At 55.3% G+C, this 18,637-nt stretch overlaps 1 protein-coding gene across 4 annotated transcripts in view; it reads left to right on the top strand.

The window, feature by feature from the left end:
- LOC134341800 (uncharacterized abhydrolase domain-containing protein DDB_G0269086-like) overlaps positions 1–18,637 on the top strand; it is a 61,057-nt gene that overhangs the window by 13,054 nt on the left and 29,366 nt on the right. For 3 of the 4 annotated variants that reach the window (XM_063039732.1, XM_063039733.1, XM_063039731.1), the window contains exon 2: positions 7,091–7,274. In XM_063039732.1, the coding sequence (XP_062895802.1) occupies positions 7,163–7,274 (112 nt within the window). In that variant the 5' untranslated portion in view covers positions 7,091–7,162. Of the gene's footprint in view, positions 1–7,090; positions 7,275–18,637 lie in introns of those variants that run through there. The other variant, XM_063039734.1, reaches the window with a different exon arrangement.

An 18,637-nucleotide genomic window follows, 5' to 3' on the forward strand; every position in this document is an offset into this window, starting at 1 on the left:
CGGGTGGAGACGGTGTTTTAAACCACGTGGGGGTCCGTGACGGGTGGAGACGGTGTTTTAAACCACGTGGGGGTCCGTGACAGGTGGAGACGATGTTTAAAACCACGTGGGGGTCCGTGACGGGTGGAGACGATGTTTTAAACCGCGTGGGGGTCCGTGACGGGCGGAGATGATGTTTTAAACCACGTGGGGCTCTGTGACGGATTGAGACGATGTTTTAAACCACGTGGGGGTCCGTGACAGGTGGAGACGATGTTTAAAACCACGTGGGGGTCCGTGACGGGTGGAGACGATGTTTTAAACCACGTGGGGGTCCGTGACGGGTGGAGACGATGTTTAAAACCACGTGGGGGTCCGTGACGGGTGGAGACGATGTTTTAAACCACGTGGGGGTCCGTGACGGGTGGAGACGGTGTTTTAAACCACGTGGGGGTCCGTGACGGGTGGAGACGATGTTTAAAACCACGTGGGGGTCCGTGACAGGTGGAGACGATGTTTAAAACCACGTGGGGCTCCGTGACGGGTGGAGACGATGTTTAAAACCGCGTGGGGGTCCGTGACGGGTGGAGACAGTGTTTTAAACCACGTGGGGGTCCGTGACGGGTGGAGACGGTGTTTTAAACCACGTGGGGGTCCGTGACGGGTGGAGACGATGTTTTAAACCACGTGGGGGTCCGTGACGGGTGGAGACGATGTTTTAAACCACGTGGGGGTCCGTGACGGGTGGAGACGGTGTTTTAAACCACGTGGGGGTCCGTGACGGGTGGAGACGATGTTTTAAACCACGTGGGGGTCCGTGACGGGTGGAGACGATGTTTAAAACCACGTGGGGGTCCGTGACGGGTGGAGACGATGTTTTAAACCACGTGGGGGTCCCCAGACGGGTGGAGACGATGTTTAAAACCACGTGGGGGTCCGTGACGGGTGGAGACGGTGTTTTAAACCACGTGGGGGTCCGTGACGGGTGGAGACGATGTTTTAAACCACGTGGGGGTCCGTGACGGGTGGAGACGATGTTTTAAACCACGTGGGGGTCCGTGACGGGTGGAGACGATGTTTAAAACCGCGTGGGGGTCCGTGACGGGTGGAGACGATGTTTAAAACCACGTGGGGGTCCGTGACGGGTGGAGACGGTGTTTTAAACCACGTGGGGGTCCGTGACGGGTGGAGACGATGTTTTAAACCACGTGGGGGTCCGTGACGGGTGGAGACGGTGTTTTAAACCACGTGGGGGTCCGTGACGGGTGGAGACGGTGTTTTAAACCACGTGGGGGTCCGTGACGGGTGGAGACGATGTTTTAAACCACGTGGGGGTCCGTGACGGGTGGAGACGATGTTTTAAACCACGTGGGGGTCCGTGACGGGTGGAGACAGTGTTTTAAACCACGTGGGGGTCCGTGACGGGTGGAGACGATGTTTTAAACCACGTGGGGGTCCGTGACGGGTGGAGACGGTGTTTTAAACCACGTGGGGGTCCGTGACTGGTGGAGACGATGTTTTAAACCATGTGGGGCTCCGTGACGGGTGGAGACGATGTTTTAAACCACGTGGGGGTCCGTGACGGGTGGAGACAATGTTTAAAACCACGTGGGGGTCCCCAGACGGGTGGAGACGATGTTTAAAACCACGTGGGGGTCCGTGACGGGTGGAGACGATGTTTTAAACCACGTGGGGGTCCGTGACGGGTGGAGACGATGTTTTAAACCACGTGGGGGTCCGTGACGGGTGGAGACGATGTTTTAAACCACGTGGGGGTCCGTGACGGGTGGAGACAATGTTTTAAACCACGTGGGGGTCCGTGACGGGTGGAGACGATGTTTTAAACCACGTGGGGGTCCGTGACAGGTGGAGACGGTGTTTTAAACCACGTGGGGGTCCGTGACGGGTGGAGACGATGTTTTAAACCACGTGGGGGTCCGTGACGGGTGGAGATGATGTTTTAAACCACGTGGGGGTCCGTGACGGGTGGAGACGATGTTTTAAACCACGTGGGGGTCCGTGACGGGTGGAGACGGTGTTTTAAACCACGTGGGGGTCCGTGACGGGTGGAGACGATGTTTTAAACCACGTGGGGGTCCGTGACGGGTGGAGACGATGTTTTAAACCACGTGGGGGTCCGTGACGGGTGGAGATGATGTTTTAAACCACGTGGGGGTCCGTGACGGGTGGAGACGATGTTTTAAACCACGTGGGGGTCCGTGACGGGTGGAGACGGTGTTTTAAACCACGTGGGGGTCTGTGACGGGTGGAGACGGTGTTTTAAACCACGTGGGGCTCCGTGACGGGTGGAGACGATGTTTTAAACCACGTGGGGGTCCGTGACGGGTGGAGACGGTGTTTTAAACCACGTGGGGCTCCGTGACGGATGGAGACGATGTTTTAAACCACGTGGGGGTCCGTGACGGGTGGAGACGATGTTTTAAACCACGTGGGGCTCCGTGACGGGTGGAGACGATGTTTAAAACCACGTGGGGGTCCGTGATGGGTGGAGACGATGTTTTAAACCACGTGGGGGTCCCCAGACGGGTGGAGACGATGTTTTAAACCACGTGGGGGTCCGTGATGGGTGGAGACAGTGTTTTAAACCACGTGGGGGTCCGTGACGGGTGGAGACGGTGTTTTAAACCACGTGGGGGTCCGTGACGGGCGAAGACGATGTTTTAAACCACGTGGGGGTCCGTGACGGGTGGAGACAATGTTTTAAACCACGTGGGGGTCCGTGATGGGTGGAGACGATGTTTAAAACTGCGTGGGGGTCCGTGACAGGTGGAGACGATGTTTTAAACCACGTGGGGTCCGTGACGGGTGGAGACGGTGTTTTAAACCACGTGGGGGTCCCCAGACGGGTGGAGACGGTGTTTAAAACCACGTGGGGGTCCGTGACGGGTGGAGACGATGTTTAAAACCACGTGGGGGTCCGTGACGGGTGGAGACGATGTTTTAAACCACGTGGGGGTCTGTGACGGGTGGAGATGATGTTTTAAACCACGTGGGGGTCCGTGACGGGTGGAGATGATGTTTTAAACCACGTGGGGGTCCGTGACGGGTGGAGACGATGTTTTAAACCACGTGGGGGTCCGTGACGGGTGGAGACGATGTTTTAAACCACGTGGGGGTCCGTGACGGGTGGAGACGGTGTTTTAAACCACGTGGGGGTCCGTGACGGGTGGAGACGATGTTTTAAACCACGTGGGGCTCCGTGACGGGTGGAGACGATGTTTTAAACCACGTGGGGGTCCCCAGACGGGTGGAGACGATGTTTAAAACCACGTGGGGGTCCGTGACAGGTGGAGACGATGTTTAAAACCACGTGGGGGTCCGTGACGGGCGGAGACGATGTTTTAAACCGCGTGGGGGTCCCCAGACGGGTGGAGACGATGTTTTAAACCACGTGGGGGTCCGTGACGGGTGGAGACGATGTTTTAAACCACGTGGGGGTCCCCAGACGGGTGGAGACGATGTTTTAAACCACGTGGGGGTCCGTGACAGGTGGAGACGGTGTTTAAAACCACGTGGGGGTCTGTGACGGGTGGAGATGATGTTTTAAACCACGTGGGGGTCCGTGACGGGTGGAGACGATGTTTAAAACCACGTGGGGGTCCGTGACGGGTGGAGACGGTGTTTTAAACCACGTGGGGGTCCGTGACAGGTGGAGATGATGTTTTAAACCACGTGGGGGTCCGTGACGGGTGGAGATGATGTTTTAAACCACGTGGGGGTCCGTGACGGGTGGAGACGATGTTTTAAACCACGTGGGGGTCCGTGACGGGTGGAGACGATGTTTTAAACCACGTGGGGGTCCGTGACAGGTGGAGACGATGTTTTAAACCGCGTGGGGGTCCGTGACGGGTGGAGATGATGTTTTAAACCACGTGGGGGTCTGTGACGGGTGGAGATGATGTTTTAAACCACGTGGGGGTCCGTGACAGGTGGAGACGGTGTTTAAAACCACGTGGGGGTCCGTGACGGGTGGAGACGATGTTTTAAACCGCGTGGGGGTCCGTGACAGGTGGAGACGGTGTTTAAAACCACGTGGGGGTCCGTGACGGGCGGAGACGATGTTTTAAACCGCGTGGGGGTCCGTGACGGGCGGAGACGATGTTTAAAACCGCGTGGGGGTCCGTGACGGGTGGAGACGGTGTTTTAAACCGCGTGGGGGTCCGTGACGGGTGGAGACGGTGTTTTAAACCGCGTGGGGGTCCGTGACGGGTGGGGACGGTGTTTTAAACCGCGTGGGGGTCCGTGACGGGTGGAGACGGTGTTTTAAACCACGTGGGGGTCCGTGACGGGTGGAGACGGTGTTTTAAACCACGTGGGGGTCCGTGACAGGTGGAGACGATGTTTTAAACCACGTGGGGGTCCGTGACGGGTGGAGACGATGTTTTAAACCACGTGGGGGTCCGTGACGGGTGGAGACGGTGTTTTAAACCACGTGGGGGTCCGTGACGGGTGGAGACGGTGTTTTAAACCACGTGGGGGTCCGTGACGGGTGGAGACGATGTTTTAAACCACGTGGGGGTCTGTGACGGGTGGAGATGATGTTTTAAACCACGTGGGGCTCCGTGACAGGTGGAGATGATGTTTTAAACCACGTGGGGGTCCGTGACGGGTGGAGACGATGTTTTAAACCACGTGGGGGTCCGTGACGGGTGGAGACGATGTTTAAAACCACGTGGGGGTCCGTGACGGGCGGAGACGATGTTTTAAACCGCGTGGGGGTCCGTGACGGGCGGAGACGATGTTTTAAACCACGTGGGGGTCCGTGACAGGTGGAGACGGTGTTTAAAACCACGTGGGGGTCCGTGACGGGCGGAGACGATGTTTTAAACCACGTGGGGGTCTGTGACGGGTGGAGACGATGTTTTAAACCGCGTGGGGCTCTGTGACGGATTGAGACGATGTTTAAAACCACGTGGGGGTCCGTGACAGGTGGAGACGGTGTTTTAAACCACGTGGGGGTCCGTGACGGGTGGAGACGATGTTTTAAACCACGTGGGGGTCCGTGACGGGTGGAGACGATGTTTTAAACCACGTGGGGGTCCGTGACGGGTGGAGACGATGTTTTAAACCACGTGGGGGTCCGTGACGGGCGGAGACGATGTTTTAAACCACGTGGGGGTCCGTGACGGGTGGAGACGATGTTTTAAACCGCGTGGGGGTCCGTGACGGGTGGAGACGGTGTTTTAAACCACGTGGGGGTCCGTGACGGGTGGAGATGATGTTTTAAACCACGTGGGGGTCCGTGGACGGGCGGAGACGATGTTTTAAACCCGTGGGGGTCCGTGACGGGCGGAGAGATGTTTTAACCACGTGGGGCTCCGTGATGGGTGGAGACGATGTTAAAACCACGTGGGGCTCCGTGACGGGCGGAGACGATGTTTTAAACCACGTGGGGGTCCGTGACGGGCGGAGACGGTGTTTTAAACCACGTGGGGGTCCGTGACGGGTGGAGACGATGTTTTAAACCACGTGGGGCTCCGTGACGGGTGGAGACGGTGTTTTAAACCGCGTGGGGGTCCGTGACGGGTGGAGACGATGTTTTAAACCACGTGGGGGTCCGTGACGGGTGGAGACGGTGTTTAAAACCACGTGGGGGTCCGTGACGGGTGGAGACGATGTTTTAAACCACGTGGGGGTCCGTGACGGGTGGAGACGATGTTTAAAACCGCGTGGGGGTCCGTGACGGGTGGAGACGATGTTTAAAACCACGTGGGGGTCCGTGACGGGTGGAGACGATGTTTAAAACCACGTGGGGGTCCGTGACGGGTGGAGACGATGTTTAAAACCACGTGGGGGTCCGTGACGGGTGGAGACGGTGTTTTAAACCACGTGGGGGTCCGTGACGGGTGGAGACGGTGTTTTAAACCACGTGGGGCTCCGTGACGGGTGGAGACGATGTTTTAAACCACGTGGGGGTCCGTGACGGGTGGAGACGATGTTTTAAACCACGTGGGGGTCCGTGACGGGTGGAGACGATGTTTTAAACCACGTGGGGGTCCGTGACGGGTGGAGATGATGTTTTAAACCACGTGGGGGTCCGTGACGGGTGGAGACGGTGTTTTAAACCACGTGGGGGTCCGTGACGGGTGGAGACGATGTTTTAAACCACGTGGGGGTCCGTGACGGGTGGAGACGGTGTTTTAAACCACGTGGGGGTCCGTGACGGGTGGAGATGATGTTTTAAACCACGTGGGGGTCCGTGACGGGTGGAGACGGTGTTTTAAACCACGTGGGGGTCCGTGACGGGTGGAGACGGTGTTTTAAACCACGTGGGGGTCCGTGACGGGTGGAGACGGTGTTTAAAACCACGTGGGGGTCCGTGACGGGTGGAGACGATGTTTAAAACCACGTGGGGGTCCGTGACGGGTGGAGACGATGTTTTAAACCACGTGGGGGTCCGTGACGGGTGGAGACGGTGTTTTAAACCACGTGGGGCTCCGTGACGGATGGAGACGATGTTTAAAACCACGTGGGGGTCCGTGACAGGTGGAGACGATGTTTTAAACCACGTGGGGCTCCGTGACGGGTGGAGACGATGTTTAAAACCACGTGGGGGTCCGTGACGGGTGGAGACGATGTTTTAAACCACGTGGGGGTCCGTGACGGGTGGAGACGATGTTTTAAACCACGTGGGGGTCCGTGACGGGTGGAGACGGTGTTTTAAACCACGTGGGGCTCCGTGACGGATGGAGACGATGTTTAAAACCACGTGGGGGTCCGTGACAGGTGGAGACGATGTTTAAAACCGCGTGGGGGTCCGTGACGGGTGGAGACGATGTTTTAAACCACGTGGGGGTCCGTGACGGGTGGAGACGATGTTTTAAACCACGTGGGGGTCCCCAGACGGGTGGAGACGGTGTTTTAAACCACGTGGGGGTCCGTGACAGGTGGAGACAGTGTTTAAAACCACGTGGGGGTTCGTGACGGGTTGACAGGGTGGGGAATTAGTAAGTTAACGCACCCAGATGGAACCGATCGATTTAAACAGACCCAAGTGGACCCCGGGGTGTGTTGAATCAGCCCCTGACGTTGTCCCGTCTCTCTCCTCTCCCAAACCCCCTCCTCCCCTCCCTCCCCACCCCCAAATCAGGAACCTCGCCTGTGCCCTGCGACCCCCGCCCCCGTCCTCTCTTCCCCCCAACCCCTCCGCTGCCACAGGACGATGACGGAGACACAGATCTCGCCTGCCAGGCCTGGTCTGGTCGATCTGCCCAGCGACCGCAAGCCCCTGGCGCCGCTGCAGGGAGCCTCGAATAACTCGGGACCAGGATCCGGTGAGTGGGCCGGGGGGGCAAGAGGGACGGACGGAGGGAGGGAGAGTGGGAGAGGGGGAGCAGGGGAGGGAGAGAGGCTAAGTGGGGGAGGGAGAGGGAATTGGGGAAAGACGGGGAATGGGGGAGGGAGAATGAGTGGGGTAGGTAGGGAGAGAGGGAGGGGGGCAGAGTGGGAAGGAAGTCGGTGATTAGGGAGGGAGGGAGTGAGGACTTGATTGTTGGCTTCAGGGAGAGGAAGACGAGCGAACACACACACACACTGCAGCAGCGTCCAGGGCGTCCTCAAAAGGCCATGCCTCGGAAAGGCCGGCGTCCATCGTTAAGGACCCCCTCCCCCAGGACCTGCCCATCTTCTCACTGCTACCGTCGGGGAGGGGCGTACAGGAGCCCGAAGACACACACACACACACACACTCAACGATTCAGGAGCAGCTCCGCCGTCCGATTTACGCCATGCATCGCATCCGCAAAGCAAGCGGCCTTGGGAAGGACCCCACGCCCCCTCTCGTACGAAACCCTTCTCCCTCCGGCCCTCTGGCAAAAGGCACCGAAGCATTGGGGCTCTCGCGACCAGACTGTGCAACAGTTTCTTCCCCCCGCCGAGCCATCAGACTCCTCAATACCCAGAGCCCGGACTGACACCAACCTACTGCCCTCTACTGTGCCTATTGTCTTGTTTATTATTTATTGTAATGCCTGCACTGTTTTGTGCACTTTATGCAGTCCTGGGTAGGTCTGTAGTCCAGTGTAGTTTTGTGTTGTTTTACGTAGTTCAGTGTAGTTTTTGTATTTGCTTCATGTAGCACCATGGTCCTGAAAAACGCTGTCTCGTTTTTACTCTGTACTGTACCAGCGTTACGGTCGAAATGACAATAAAAAGTGACTTGACTTGATTTCTGAATGGACATTGGACTCCCCACCCGAGCCCGGGGCAGTACGACACGGAGAGCAGGCTGTCGCCCACGCGGCAGACTCCCCCCTCCCCCCCCCCACTCTCCACGCGGCCGACGAGCCCCGAGTAACGACAGAGACCCAGCCGGTTTGGTACCGGGAGTCGCCAGTCAGTGTCGAACCCGACGCCGGACTGCCTGAAGGCTGATTTGTACCTGTGCGTACCAGCTCGCGCCGTAGCCTACGCCGTTTGCGAGCATTTATACTTGTGCGTCGTCGCTCTGCGATTTGGGCACGTGCACGCATCTGCACGTCACGTTTTCGCACGTCGTGGTCATGGTAGTCTTCGTCATAGTTGTCTTCCCCGGGGTAAACAAGTTCCAAGCGAGCGTCTGTTGTCGTAAAAGGGAAATGTGTCCTCTGTAATTTCGGAGGTCTGTTCAGCTTTACGGAAAGCATCGCAGCCAGAGTTCCTTCCCTGCCCTTCAGTCGCCCAGTGGGAAGCTATTGCAGCGTCGGAGGAAATGCGATGCTACCAGGCGGACCCATCACAGCTGTGGCGGTCTGCGTCGCCGTGACGCGCAGTTACATTTTGGGAGAGGTGCGCGTCAGGCTGTGGCGTAGGAATCCGCGTAGGGTTCGCGGCTACGCCATACCCACGGTGTCGATTTGAGGCACAAGTTTAAATCAGCCTTAAGGGACTCCAGCCCCGGATTTTTTCCTCCGGGTTTACCTCGAAGCCTTCCCCATTAGTGGGTCCGGCCGCAAGGCAGCGGAGATTTGAGATCAGAGTTTTCCTTCTCCTGGATGAGCGGCCGACCGCGGCTGACAGACCCACCGTCTGCCCGGAGCCAGCGGGTTTTTTAAGGCACCAGTAACCCGCCTTCGCCCCTTCTCCCTGTCGATAGAGACGGTCCCCCCGGGGCTCCGTCGTGGCCGGGAGCCGGGCTGTTTGAGACGCACGCCGGTGGGAGCTCGTCCGCAGTACAGTAACAACCTTCCCCCCCCCCCCACCCCCAGCCCCGGCTGGAACGACCCGGAGCCGTCTGTGGGCGGAGGCAGGTCGTTTCCTCTGGAACGGGCAGAGGCTGAGGGGAGGGCTGGTAAATGCTTATCAGATACAAAATACGTGGTTAATCAGGACTGCAGCTGTACGAAACTCCGGTCAGTGCAGTTCCGATTGTCCCATTACCGGAAGGGTGTCGGGGAGGGGGTGGGGCGTGGAGGAGGTGCAGACCCCTCCTCACGACGGGAAAGGAAGGGGGGAAGATGCCGGAATGAAAAGGTCGGGGGGGGGTGAAGAGGAGGAGGATAGCTGGAAATTATTCGAGGAAGGATATAGTGTCTTTGGAGCCGGCGCAGAGGAGGTTGATTCCAGAGATGAAGGGGTTAACCTACGAGGGATCGAGTCACCTGGGACTGAACGCACTGGAATTCAGCAGAATGAGAGGGGATCTGATAGAAACATATAAAATGATGGAAGGGATAGGTAAGATCGAGGCAGGAAGGTCGTTCCCACTGGTGGGTGAGACTAGAACTAGGGGACGTAGCCTGGAGATTCGGCGGGGGTGGATTTGGGACGGAGATGAGGGAGAACTGCTTCTCCCAGAGAGTGGTGAATCTGCAGAATTCTCTGCCCGAATGAAGCAGTGGAGGCCGCCTCGGTAAATATACTTAAGATGACGTAAACGCAAAGAAACCTGCTGGCTGGAATTTCAAGCAACTTCTATATTTGAGACGAGACTGGGTAGGTTTTGGCAGAGTTGGGGAATTAAGGGCGATGGGGGGGGGAAGGTGGGGAGGTGGAGATGAGTCCGTGGTCAGATCAGCCGCGATCTTATCGAATGGCGGGGCAGGCTCGACGGGCAAGATGGCCGACTCCTGCTCCCGTTTCGCATCTCCTCAGGTGGCGTGTGAAGCCGGGTGGGTGGGAGAGGTGAAGGGCTGGGGAGGAAGGAATCTGATCGGAGAGGAGAGTGGGCCGTAGGAGACGGGGAAGGCGGAGGGAACCGGGGGCGTGACAGAAGAAGAGGGAAGGGGGGAGGGATTTTTTTTCCACTGGAAGGAGAAATCGATGGCCATGCCATCAGGTTGGAGGCTTCCCAGACGGAATATGAGGCATTGGTCCCACCCTGGGGGGGGTCTCGTCATTCCACAGGAGGAGGCCGCGGACCGACATGTCAGAACAGGAATGGGAGTCGGAATTAAAACATTTGGCCGCCAGGAAGTTCTGATTTCGGCAGAGGGACTGGAGTCACTTGGCGAAGCAGGTGTCCCCTCCCTGCTCCCCCCCCGCCAACTTACGACGGGTGTCGCTGACGCACGGGAGGCCCGCGTCGGGAGCACCGGGCATGACAGACAACCCCAGCGGATCGGCAGGCGTGAAGCCTCGCCTCGCCTGGAAAGGCCACTAGTTTTCAAAAAGTGAAGATGAGGTAGTGTTGGCGGGCCCAGTGTCCGCTCGGATATCGGACGGCGGAGGGGGAAGGAGCTGTTCCTGAATCGCTGAGTGTGTGTGCCTCCAGGCTCCTGTACCCCCCTCCCCGACGGGAGTAAAGACAAGAGGACATGACCCTAACCCTCAGGGATGGATCTCGCCTTCTTGAAGACGTCCTCGATCCTGAATGTCCCAGATGCCAGGTCATCCACTCTGGAAAGAGAAATGGAAGAGCAGATTATTATTTAAATGGATTGCAGCTTGCTGCTGTGCAGAGGGCCTTGGGAGTGCTTGTGCACGAATCACAAAAGGCTGGTTTGCAGGTGCAGCAGGCTGTCGAGAAGGCAAATGGGGATGTTGGCCTCCTTTGCTCAAGGGATTGAATTTTAAGAGCGGGGAGGTTATGCTGCAACTGTACAGGGTACAGGTGAGGCCGCACCTGGAGTACTGCGTGCAATTCTGGTCTCCTTACTTGAGGAAGGATATACTGGCTTTGGAGGCAGTGCAGAGGAGGTTAATTCCAGAGATGAGGGGGTTAGACTATGAGAAAAGATTGAGTCACCTGGGATTGTACTCACTGAAATTCAGAAGGATGAATTTCATGCTGGCCTTCGTAACACGGGGAATTGAGTACAGGCGCAGAGAGGTCCTTCTGCAGCTGTACGGGGCCCTGGTGAGACCACACCTGGAGTCCTGTGTGCAGTTTTGGTCTCCAAATTTGAGGAAGGACATTCTTGCTATTGAGGGAGTGCAGCGTAGGTTCACCAGGTTAATTCCTGGGATGGGGGGACTGTCATATGTCGAAAGATTGGAGCGACTGGGCTTGTATACAGTGGAATTTAGAAGGCTGAGAGGGGATCTGACTGAAACATAAGATTATTAAGGGATTGGTCACGCTGGAGGCAGGAAGCATGTTCCCGCTGATGGGTGAGTCCAGAACCAGAGGCCACAGTTTAAGAATGAGGGGTAGGCCATTTAGAACGGAGTTGAGGAAAAACTTTTTCACCCAGAGAGTGTTGGATATGTGGAATGCTCTGCCCCAGAAGGCTGTGGAGGCCAAGTCGCTGGATATTTTCAAGAAAGAGATGGATAGAGCTCTTAAGGATAGCGGAATCAAAGGTTATGGGGACAAGGCAGGAACTGGATACTGATCGTGGATGATCAGCCATGATTACAGTGAATGGTGGTGTTGGCTCGAAGGGCTGAATGGCCTACTCCTGCACCTATTGTCTATAATGAGAGGAGATCTGAGAGGAACATATAAAACGATGAAAGGGATAGATAAGGTAGAGGCAGGAAAGCTGTTTCCACTGGTAGATGACTGTACCAGCAGTTATGGTTGAAATGACAATAAGTGACGTTAAAAGCGACTTGACTTGACTTGAAAAGGGCAACGTTATGGTAGTGTAACGCTCAGTTATATTGGCTCGTATATGTCTAGGGGAAATCCCACCTAGCACCTGCCTCAACGCTTTCCACGGAGTCGGTCGCCGCCCAAATCAGTCCCAAACCTCAATCATCAACCAGCACACCCAGTACGTTTTACCAAGTACACTTTATAGATATTACTAAGGCTACGACATTAATATAAATTCCACACAGAAAAGGAAGTAATGAAAAAAGAAAGAGGCGCCAAGACTTATCAAAGTCCAAGTTCTTCGCACGCAACCGTTGGAGCTCAGTCGATTCCTGACGACCACCCGGATCCTTTCCGCACGTCCGCCGTCCTCCCTGTCTCTCCTCCGACTCCCCGCCAAAAGCCCCGTCTCCAGTCATATGATACAGCATTATCATCCGAAAAAAAAACGATACAGAAACCCCCATTGGCTAATAGCACCCTGCTATCTGTATTAACCCAAGCAAATGTCTAGTTGGAGACTTTCTCAGCATTTAACATAACAAAGAAGCATTCCCAAGTATAACATAACAAAGAAACCATTTTAAATTCAACATGCGAATATGAAAGACCCCGTACAGTAGTCATGGGAGCTTTTAACATACTGGTCGATTGGGAAAATCAGGTTGGTAATGGATCTCAAGAGAGTTGAGTTTGTTGAATGCCTTAGAGATTTGGCTTTTTAGAGCAGTTTGTCGTTGAGCCTACTAGGGGATCAGCTATACTGGGTTGGGTGTTATGTAATGAACCGGAGGTGATTAGGAAGCTTAAAGTAAAAGAACCCTGAGGAGCCAGTGGTCACAATATGATTGAGTTCAACTTGAAATCTGATGGGGAGAAAGTAAAGTCCGACGTCGCAGTATTGCAGTGGAGTAGTGAGGGAAATTTCAGTGGTACGAGAGAGGAGTTGGCCAAGGTTAATCGGAAGGAGATGCTGGCAGTGATGACAACAGAACAGCAATGGTGCGAGGTGCTTGGAAAAACGAGGAGGGTGCAGGAACTAGGTATTTGAGAAACAGATGGCAAGATAGTCCGACCGTGGCCGACAAGGGAAATCAAAACTCAGGTCACCGTCAGAGAGGGCGCACAACAAAGGGTAATTAGTGAGAAGGCAGAGGATCGAGAAGCTTTTAAAAACCCTACAGAGAGCAAATAGAAGAACTATTAGGAGGGAAAAGATGAAATGTGAAAGCAAGCCAGCAAGGGACATCGAAGTGGATAGCGTAAGCTTTTTTGCAAAAAGCTGTCTCCCTCTCTGTTATTCACACAGAGAGTGGTGGGTGCGTGGAATGCACTGCTAGCGACGGTGGTGGAGACGGATACAATAGGGTCTTTTAAGAGCCTCTTAGGTACATGGAGCTTAGGAAAATAGAGGGCTGTGCACGAGGGAAATTCTAGGCAGTTTCGAGAGTAGGTTACATAGCTGGCACAAACAGAAAGGCTGTAATGGGCTGCAGGTTTCTATGTTCTGTAGAGAGATGAGAGTGTATATAAAGACACCCGTTAGTCTGGCGAGACCATGGATCTGCGCCTGGAAAGTCTTCACTCTCCAGGACGCAGGCCTGGGCAAGGTTGTATGGAAGACCAGCAGTTGCCCATGCTGCAAGTCTCCCCTCTCCACGACACTGATGTTGTGCACGGGAAGGGCATTAGGACCCGTACAGCTTGGCACCAGTGTTGTCGCAGAGCAATGTGTAATTAGGTGCCTTGCTCAAGGATAAAACTCGCTGCCTCGGCTGGGGCTCGAACTCACGACCTTCCGGTCACTAGTCCAATGCCTTAACCACTTGGCCACATGCCCACACGAGAGTGGATATAGGACCGTTAGAAAATCAGGCAGGAGAAACAATAACGGGGGCCAAGGAGATGGCAGATGAACTAAATGAGTATTTAGCATCAGTCTTCACTGTGGAGGACACTAGCGGTGTGCCTGATGTTGTAGTGTGTGAAGGAAGAGAAGTGGGTGCAGTTACTGTTACAAGAGAGAAGATGCTCAAAATGCTGAAAGACCTAAAGGAACATTAGTCACCCGGACCAGATAAACTGCACCCCAGGGTTTGAAAGAGGTGGTGTTAGAGATCGTGGAGGCATTAGTAATGATCTTTGCATGGCTTTGTGAAGGGCAGATCGTGTCTAACAAGCCTGATAGAGTTCTTTGAGGAGGTGACCAGGCATATAGATGAGGGTAGTGCAGTGGATGTGATCTATATGGATTTTAGTAAGGCATTTGACAAGGTTCCACACGGTAGGCTTATTCAGGAAGTCAGAAGGCATGGGATCCAGGGAAGTTTGGCCAGGTGGATTCAGAATTGGCTTGCCTGCAGAAGGCAGAGGGCCATGGTGGAGGGAGTACATTCAGATTGGAGGATTGTGACTAGAGGTGTCCCACAAGGATCTGTTCTGGGACCTCTACTTTTTGTGATTTTTATTAACGACCTGGATGTGGGGGTAGAAGGGTGGGTTGGCAAGTTTGCAGACGACACAAAGGTTGGTGGTGTTGTAGATAGTGTAGAGGATTGTCAAAGATTGCAGAGAGACATTGATAGGATGCAGAAGTGGGCTGAGAAGTGGCAGATGGAGTTCAACCCGGAGAAGTGTGAGGTGGTACACTTTGGAAGGACAAACTCCAAGGCAGAGTACAAAGTAAATGGCAGGATACTTGGTAGTGTGGAGGAGCAGAGGGATCTGGGGGTACATGTCCACAGATCCCTGAAAGTTGCCTCACAGGTAGAGGGGGGTAGTTAAGAAAGCTTATGGGGTGTTAGCTTTCATAAGTCGAGGGACAGTGTTTAAGAGTCGCGAGGTAATGATGCAGCTCTATAAAACTCTGGTCAGGCCACTCTTGGAGTACTGTGTCCAATTTTGGTCACCTCACTATAGGAAGGATGTGGAAGCATTGGAAAGGGTACAGAGGAGATTTACCAGGATGCTGCCTGGTTTAGAGAGTATGCATTACGATCAGAGATTAAGGGAGCTAGGGCTTTACTCTTTGGAGAGAAGGAGAATGAGAGGAGACATGATAGAGGTGTACAAGATAATAAGAGGAATAGATAGAGTGGACAGCCAGCGCCTCTTCCCCAGGGCACCACTGCTCAATACAAGAGGACATGGCTTTAAGGTAAGGGGTGGGAAGTTCAAGGGGGATATTAGAGGAAGGTTTTTTACTCAGAGAGTGATTGGTGCGTGGAATGCACTGCCTGAGTCAGTGGTGGAGGCAGATACACTAGTGAAGTTTAAGAGACAACTAGACAGGTATATGGAGGATTTTAACGTGGGGGGTTATATGGGAGGCAGGGTTTGAGGGTCGGCACAACATTATGGGCCGAAGGGCCTGTACTGTGCTGTACTATTCTATGTTCTGTGTTCTACCTTTCAAAAAATCATTGGAGCTTGGCATGGTTCCAGAGGACTGGAAAATTGCACATGTCACTCCATTCTTTAAGAAAGGAGGAAGGCAGCAGGATGGAAATTATAGACCAGTTAGCCTGACCTCAGTGGTTGGGGTAGATATTGGAATCAATTGTTAAGGATGAGTTATGGAATACTTGGTGACACAGGACAAGATAGGACAAAGTCAGCATGGTTTCCTTCAAGGAAAATCCTGCCTTATGAACCTGTTGGAATGCTTTGAGGAGATTTGGTAGATGCAGTGGATGTTGTATATTTGGACTTTCCGAAGGCCATTGACAAGGTTCCACCCATGAGGCCGCTTACCAGGTTAAGAGCCCATGGTATTACAGGAAAGTTAAGGACATGGTTAGAGCATTGGCAGATCGGTAGGAGGTAGTGAGTGGGAATAAAAAGATCCTTTTCTGGTTTGCTGCCAGTGACAAGTGGTGTTCTACAGGGTCGCTGTTGGGACCACTTCTTTTTATGCTGTATATAAATGATTTAGATAATGGAATAGATGGCTTTGTTGCCAAGTTTGCAGATGATACGAAGATTGGTGGAGGGACAGGTAGTGTTGAGGAGACAGGTAGGATGCAGAAGGACTTAGACAGATGAGGAGAATGGGCAAGAAAATGGCAAATGAGATACAATGGTGGAAAATGCACGGTCGTGCGCTTTGGTAGAAATAAATGTGCGGACTATTTTCTAAATGGGGAGGAAATCCAGAAATCTGAGGTGCAAAGGGAGTTGGGAGTCCTTCTGCAGAACACCCTAAGGGTTAACTTGCAGGTCGAGTTGGTGGTGGCAGGTTAGCATTCATTTCATTTCACGAGGTCTAGAGTACAAGAGCAGGGATGTGATGCTGAGCCTTTATAAGGCACTGGTGAGGTCTCACCTCGAGTATTGTGAACAGTTTTGGGCCCCTCATCTTAGAAAAGACATGCTGGCAATGGAGAGGGTCCGGAGGAGGTTCACGAGGAAGATTCCAGGAATGAAAGGGTTACCGTACGAGGAATGTTTGATAGCTCTGGGTCTGTACTCGCTGGAATTCAGAAGGATGAGGGGGGATCTCATTAAAACCTTTTGAATGTTGAAAGCCCCAGACAGAGTAGATGTGGAAAGGATGTTTCCCATGGTGGGGGAGTCTAGGACAAGAGGGCACAGCCTCAGGATAGAGGGGCGCCCTTTCAAAGCAGAGATGTGGAGAGGGTGGTGAATTTGTGGGATTTGTTGCCACATGGAGCTGTGGAGGCCAGGTCATTGGGTGTATTTAAGGCAGAGATTGATAGGTTCTTGAGTGGATATGGCATCAAAGATTACAGGGAGAAGGCCGGGGAGTGGGGCTGAGGAGGGGCTAAAAGGATCGGCCATGATTGAATGGAGGAGCAGACTCGATGGGCCAGACGGCCGAGGTCTACCCCTGCCTGTGTCTGACGGTCTCATGACAGCTGGTGTGTGTTCCCTCGACTTCCCATTCCCGGAGCGCACCATCAATTCCCCGGCCTCGGTGGATTCGTGGGGCAGGCGTGGGGACCTCACCGCAGGGCGCAGTAATCCGCCGTGCCTCATTTCTGGAGAGGTTGGTGCTGGTGACGTCCCTGGTTTTGTCAAGCCCAATCAGACGGGGGAGGAGAGGGGAGAATCACTTCGCTATTAGCAACGCTCTCTAACCCAAACTCTCTTCTCGCCCTCCTCTTCCCTCAACCCCTCCTCTCCTCTCGACCCCTCCTCTCCCCCAACCCCTCCTCTACCTCACCCCCTCCTCTCCTCTCGACCCCCTCCTCTCCCCCTCAACCCCTCCTCTCACCCTCATCCCCTCTACTCCTCTCGACTCCTTCCCCTCAACCCCTCCCCTTCCCCTCAACCCCTCCTCTCCCCCTCAACCCCTTCTCTCACCCTCATCCCCTCCACTCCTCTCGACCCCCTCCCCTTCCCCTCAAACCCTCCTCTCCCCTTCAACCCCCTCCTCACCCCCTCAACCCCTCCTCTCACCTTCATCCCCTCCTCTCACCCTCATCCCCTCCACTCCTCTCGACCCCCTCCTCTCACCCCTCAACCCCTCCACTACCTCACCCCCTCCACTCCTTTCGACCCCCTCCCCTCCTCTCGACCCCCTCCCCTTCCACTCGACCCCTCCTCTCACCCTCATCCCCTCCTCTCCCCCTCAAACCCTCCTCTCATCCCCTCCACTCCTCTCGACCCTCTCCCCTTCCCCTCAACCCCTCCCCTCCCCCTCAACCCCTCCTCTCACCCTCATCCCCTCCACTCCTCTCCACCCCCTCCCCTTCCCCTCAACCCCTCCCCTTCCCCTCAACCCCTCCCCTCCCCCTCAACCCCTCCTCTCCCCCTCAACCCCTCCTCTCCCTCACCCCCTCCTCAACCTCACCCTCTCCTCTCAACCCCCTCCTCTCCATCTCATCCCCTCCACTCCTCTCGACCCCTCCCCTTCCCCTCAACCCCTCCCCTTCCCCTCAACCCCTCCTCTCCCCCTCAATCCCTCCTCTACCTCACCCCCTCCTCTACCTCACCCTCTCCTCTCGACTCCCTCCTATCCCTCTCAACCCCTCCTCTCCCTCTCAACCCCTCCTCTCACCCTCATCCCCTCCACTCCTCTCGACCCTTCCCCTTCCCCTCAACCCCTCCTCTCCCCCTCAACCGCTTTCCCCCTCAACCCCTCCTCTACCTCACCCCCCCTCTCCCCCTCAACCCCTCGTCTCGCCCTCAACCCCTCCTCTCCCCAACCCCTCCTCTACCCCACCCCCTCCTCTACCTCACCCTCTCCTCTCGACCCCCTCCTCTCCCTCTCAACCCCTCCTCTCACCCTCATCCCTTCCACTCCTCTCGACCCCTCCCCTTCCCCTCAACCCCTCCCCTTCCCCTCAACCCCTCCTCTCCCCCTCAACCGCTTTCCCCTCAACCCCTCCTCTACCTCACCCCTCCTCTCCCCCTCAACCCCACCTCTCCCCCTCAACCCCTCTTCTACCTCACCCCCTCCTCTCCCCCTCAATACCTCCCCTTCCCCTCAACCGCTTTCCCCCTCAACCCCTCCTCTACCTCACCCCCTCCTCTCCCCCTCAACCCCACCTCTCCCCCTCAACCCCTCCTCTCCCCCTCAACCACTACCCTTCCCCCTCAACCCCTCCTTTTCCCCTCAACTCCCCTCCTCTCCCCTCAACCCCCTCCTCTCCTCCTCGACCCCTCCTCTCCCCTTTGACCACTCCTCTCCCCCTCACCCCCTCTCCCCCACTC

The sequence above is a fragment of the Mobula hypostoma genome, unplaced genomic scaffold, assembly GCF_963921235.1.
Source record: "Mobula hypostoma unplaced genomic scaffold, sMobHyp1.1 scaffold_66, whole genome shotgun sequence".
NCBI classification, from domain to species: domain Eukaryota; kingdom Metazoa; phylum Chordata; class Chondrichthyes; order Myliobatiformes; family Myliobatidae; genus Mobula; species Mobula hypostoma.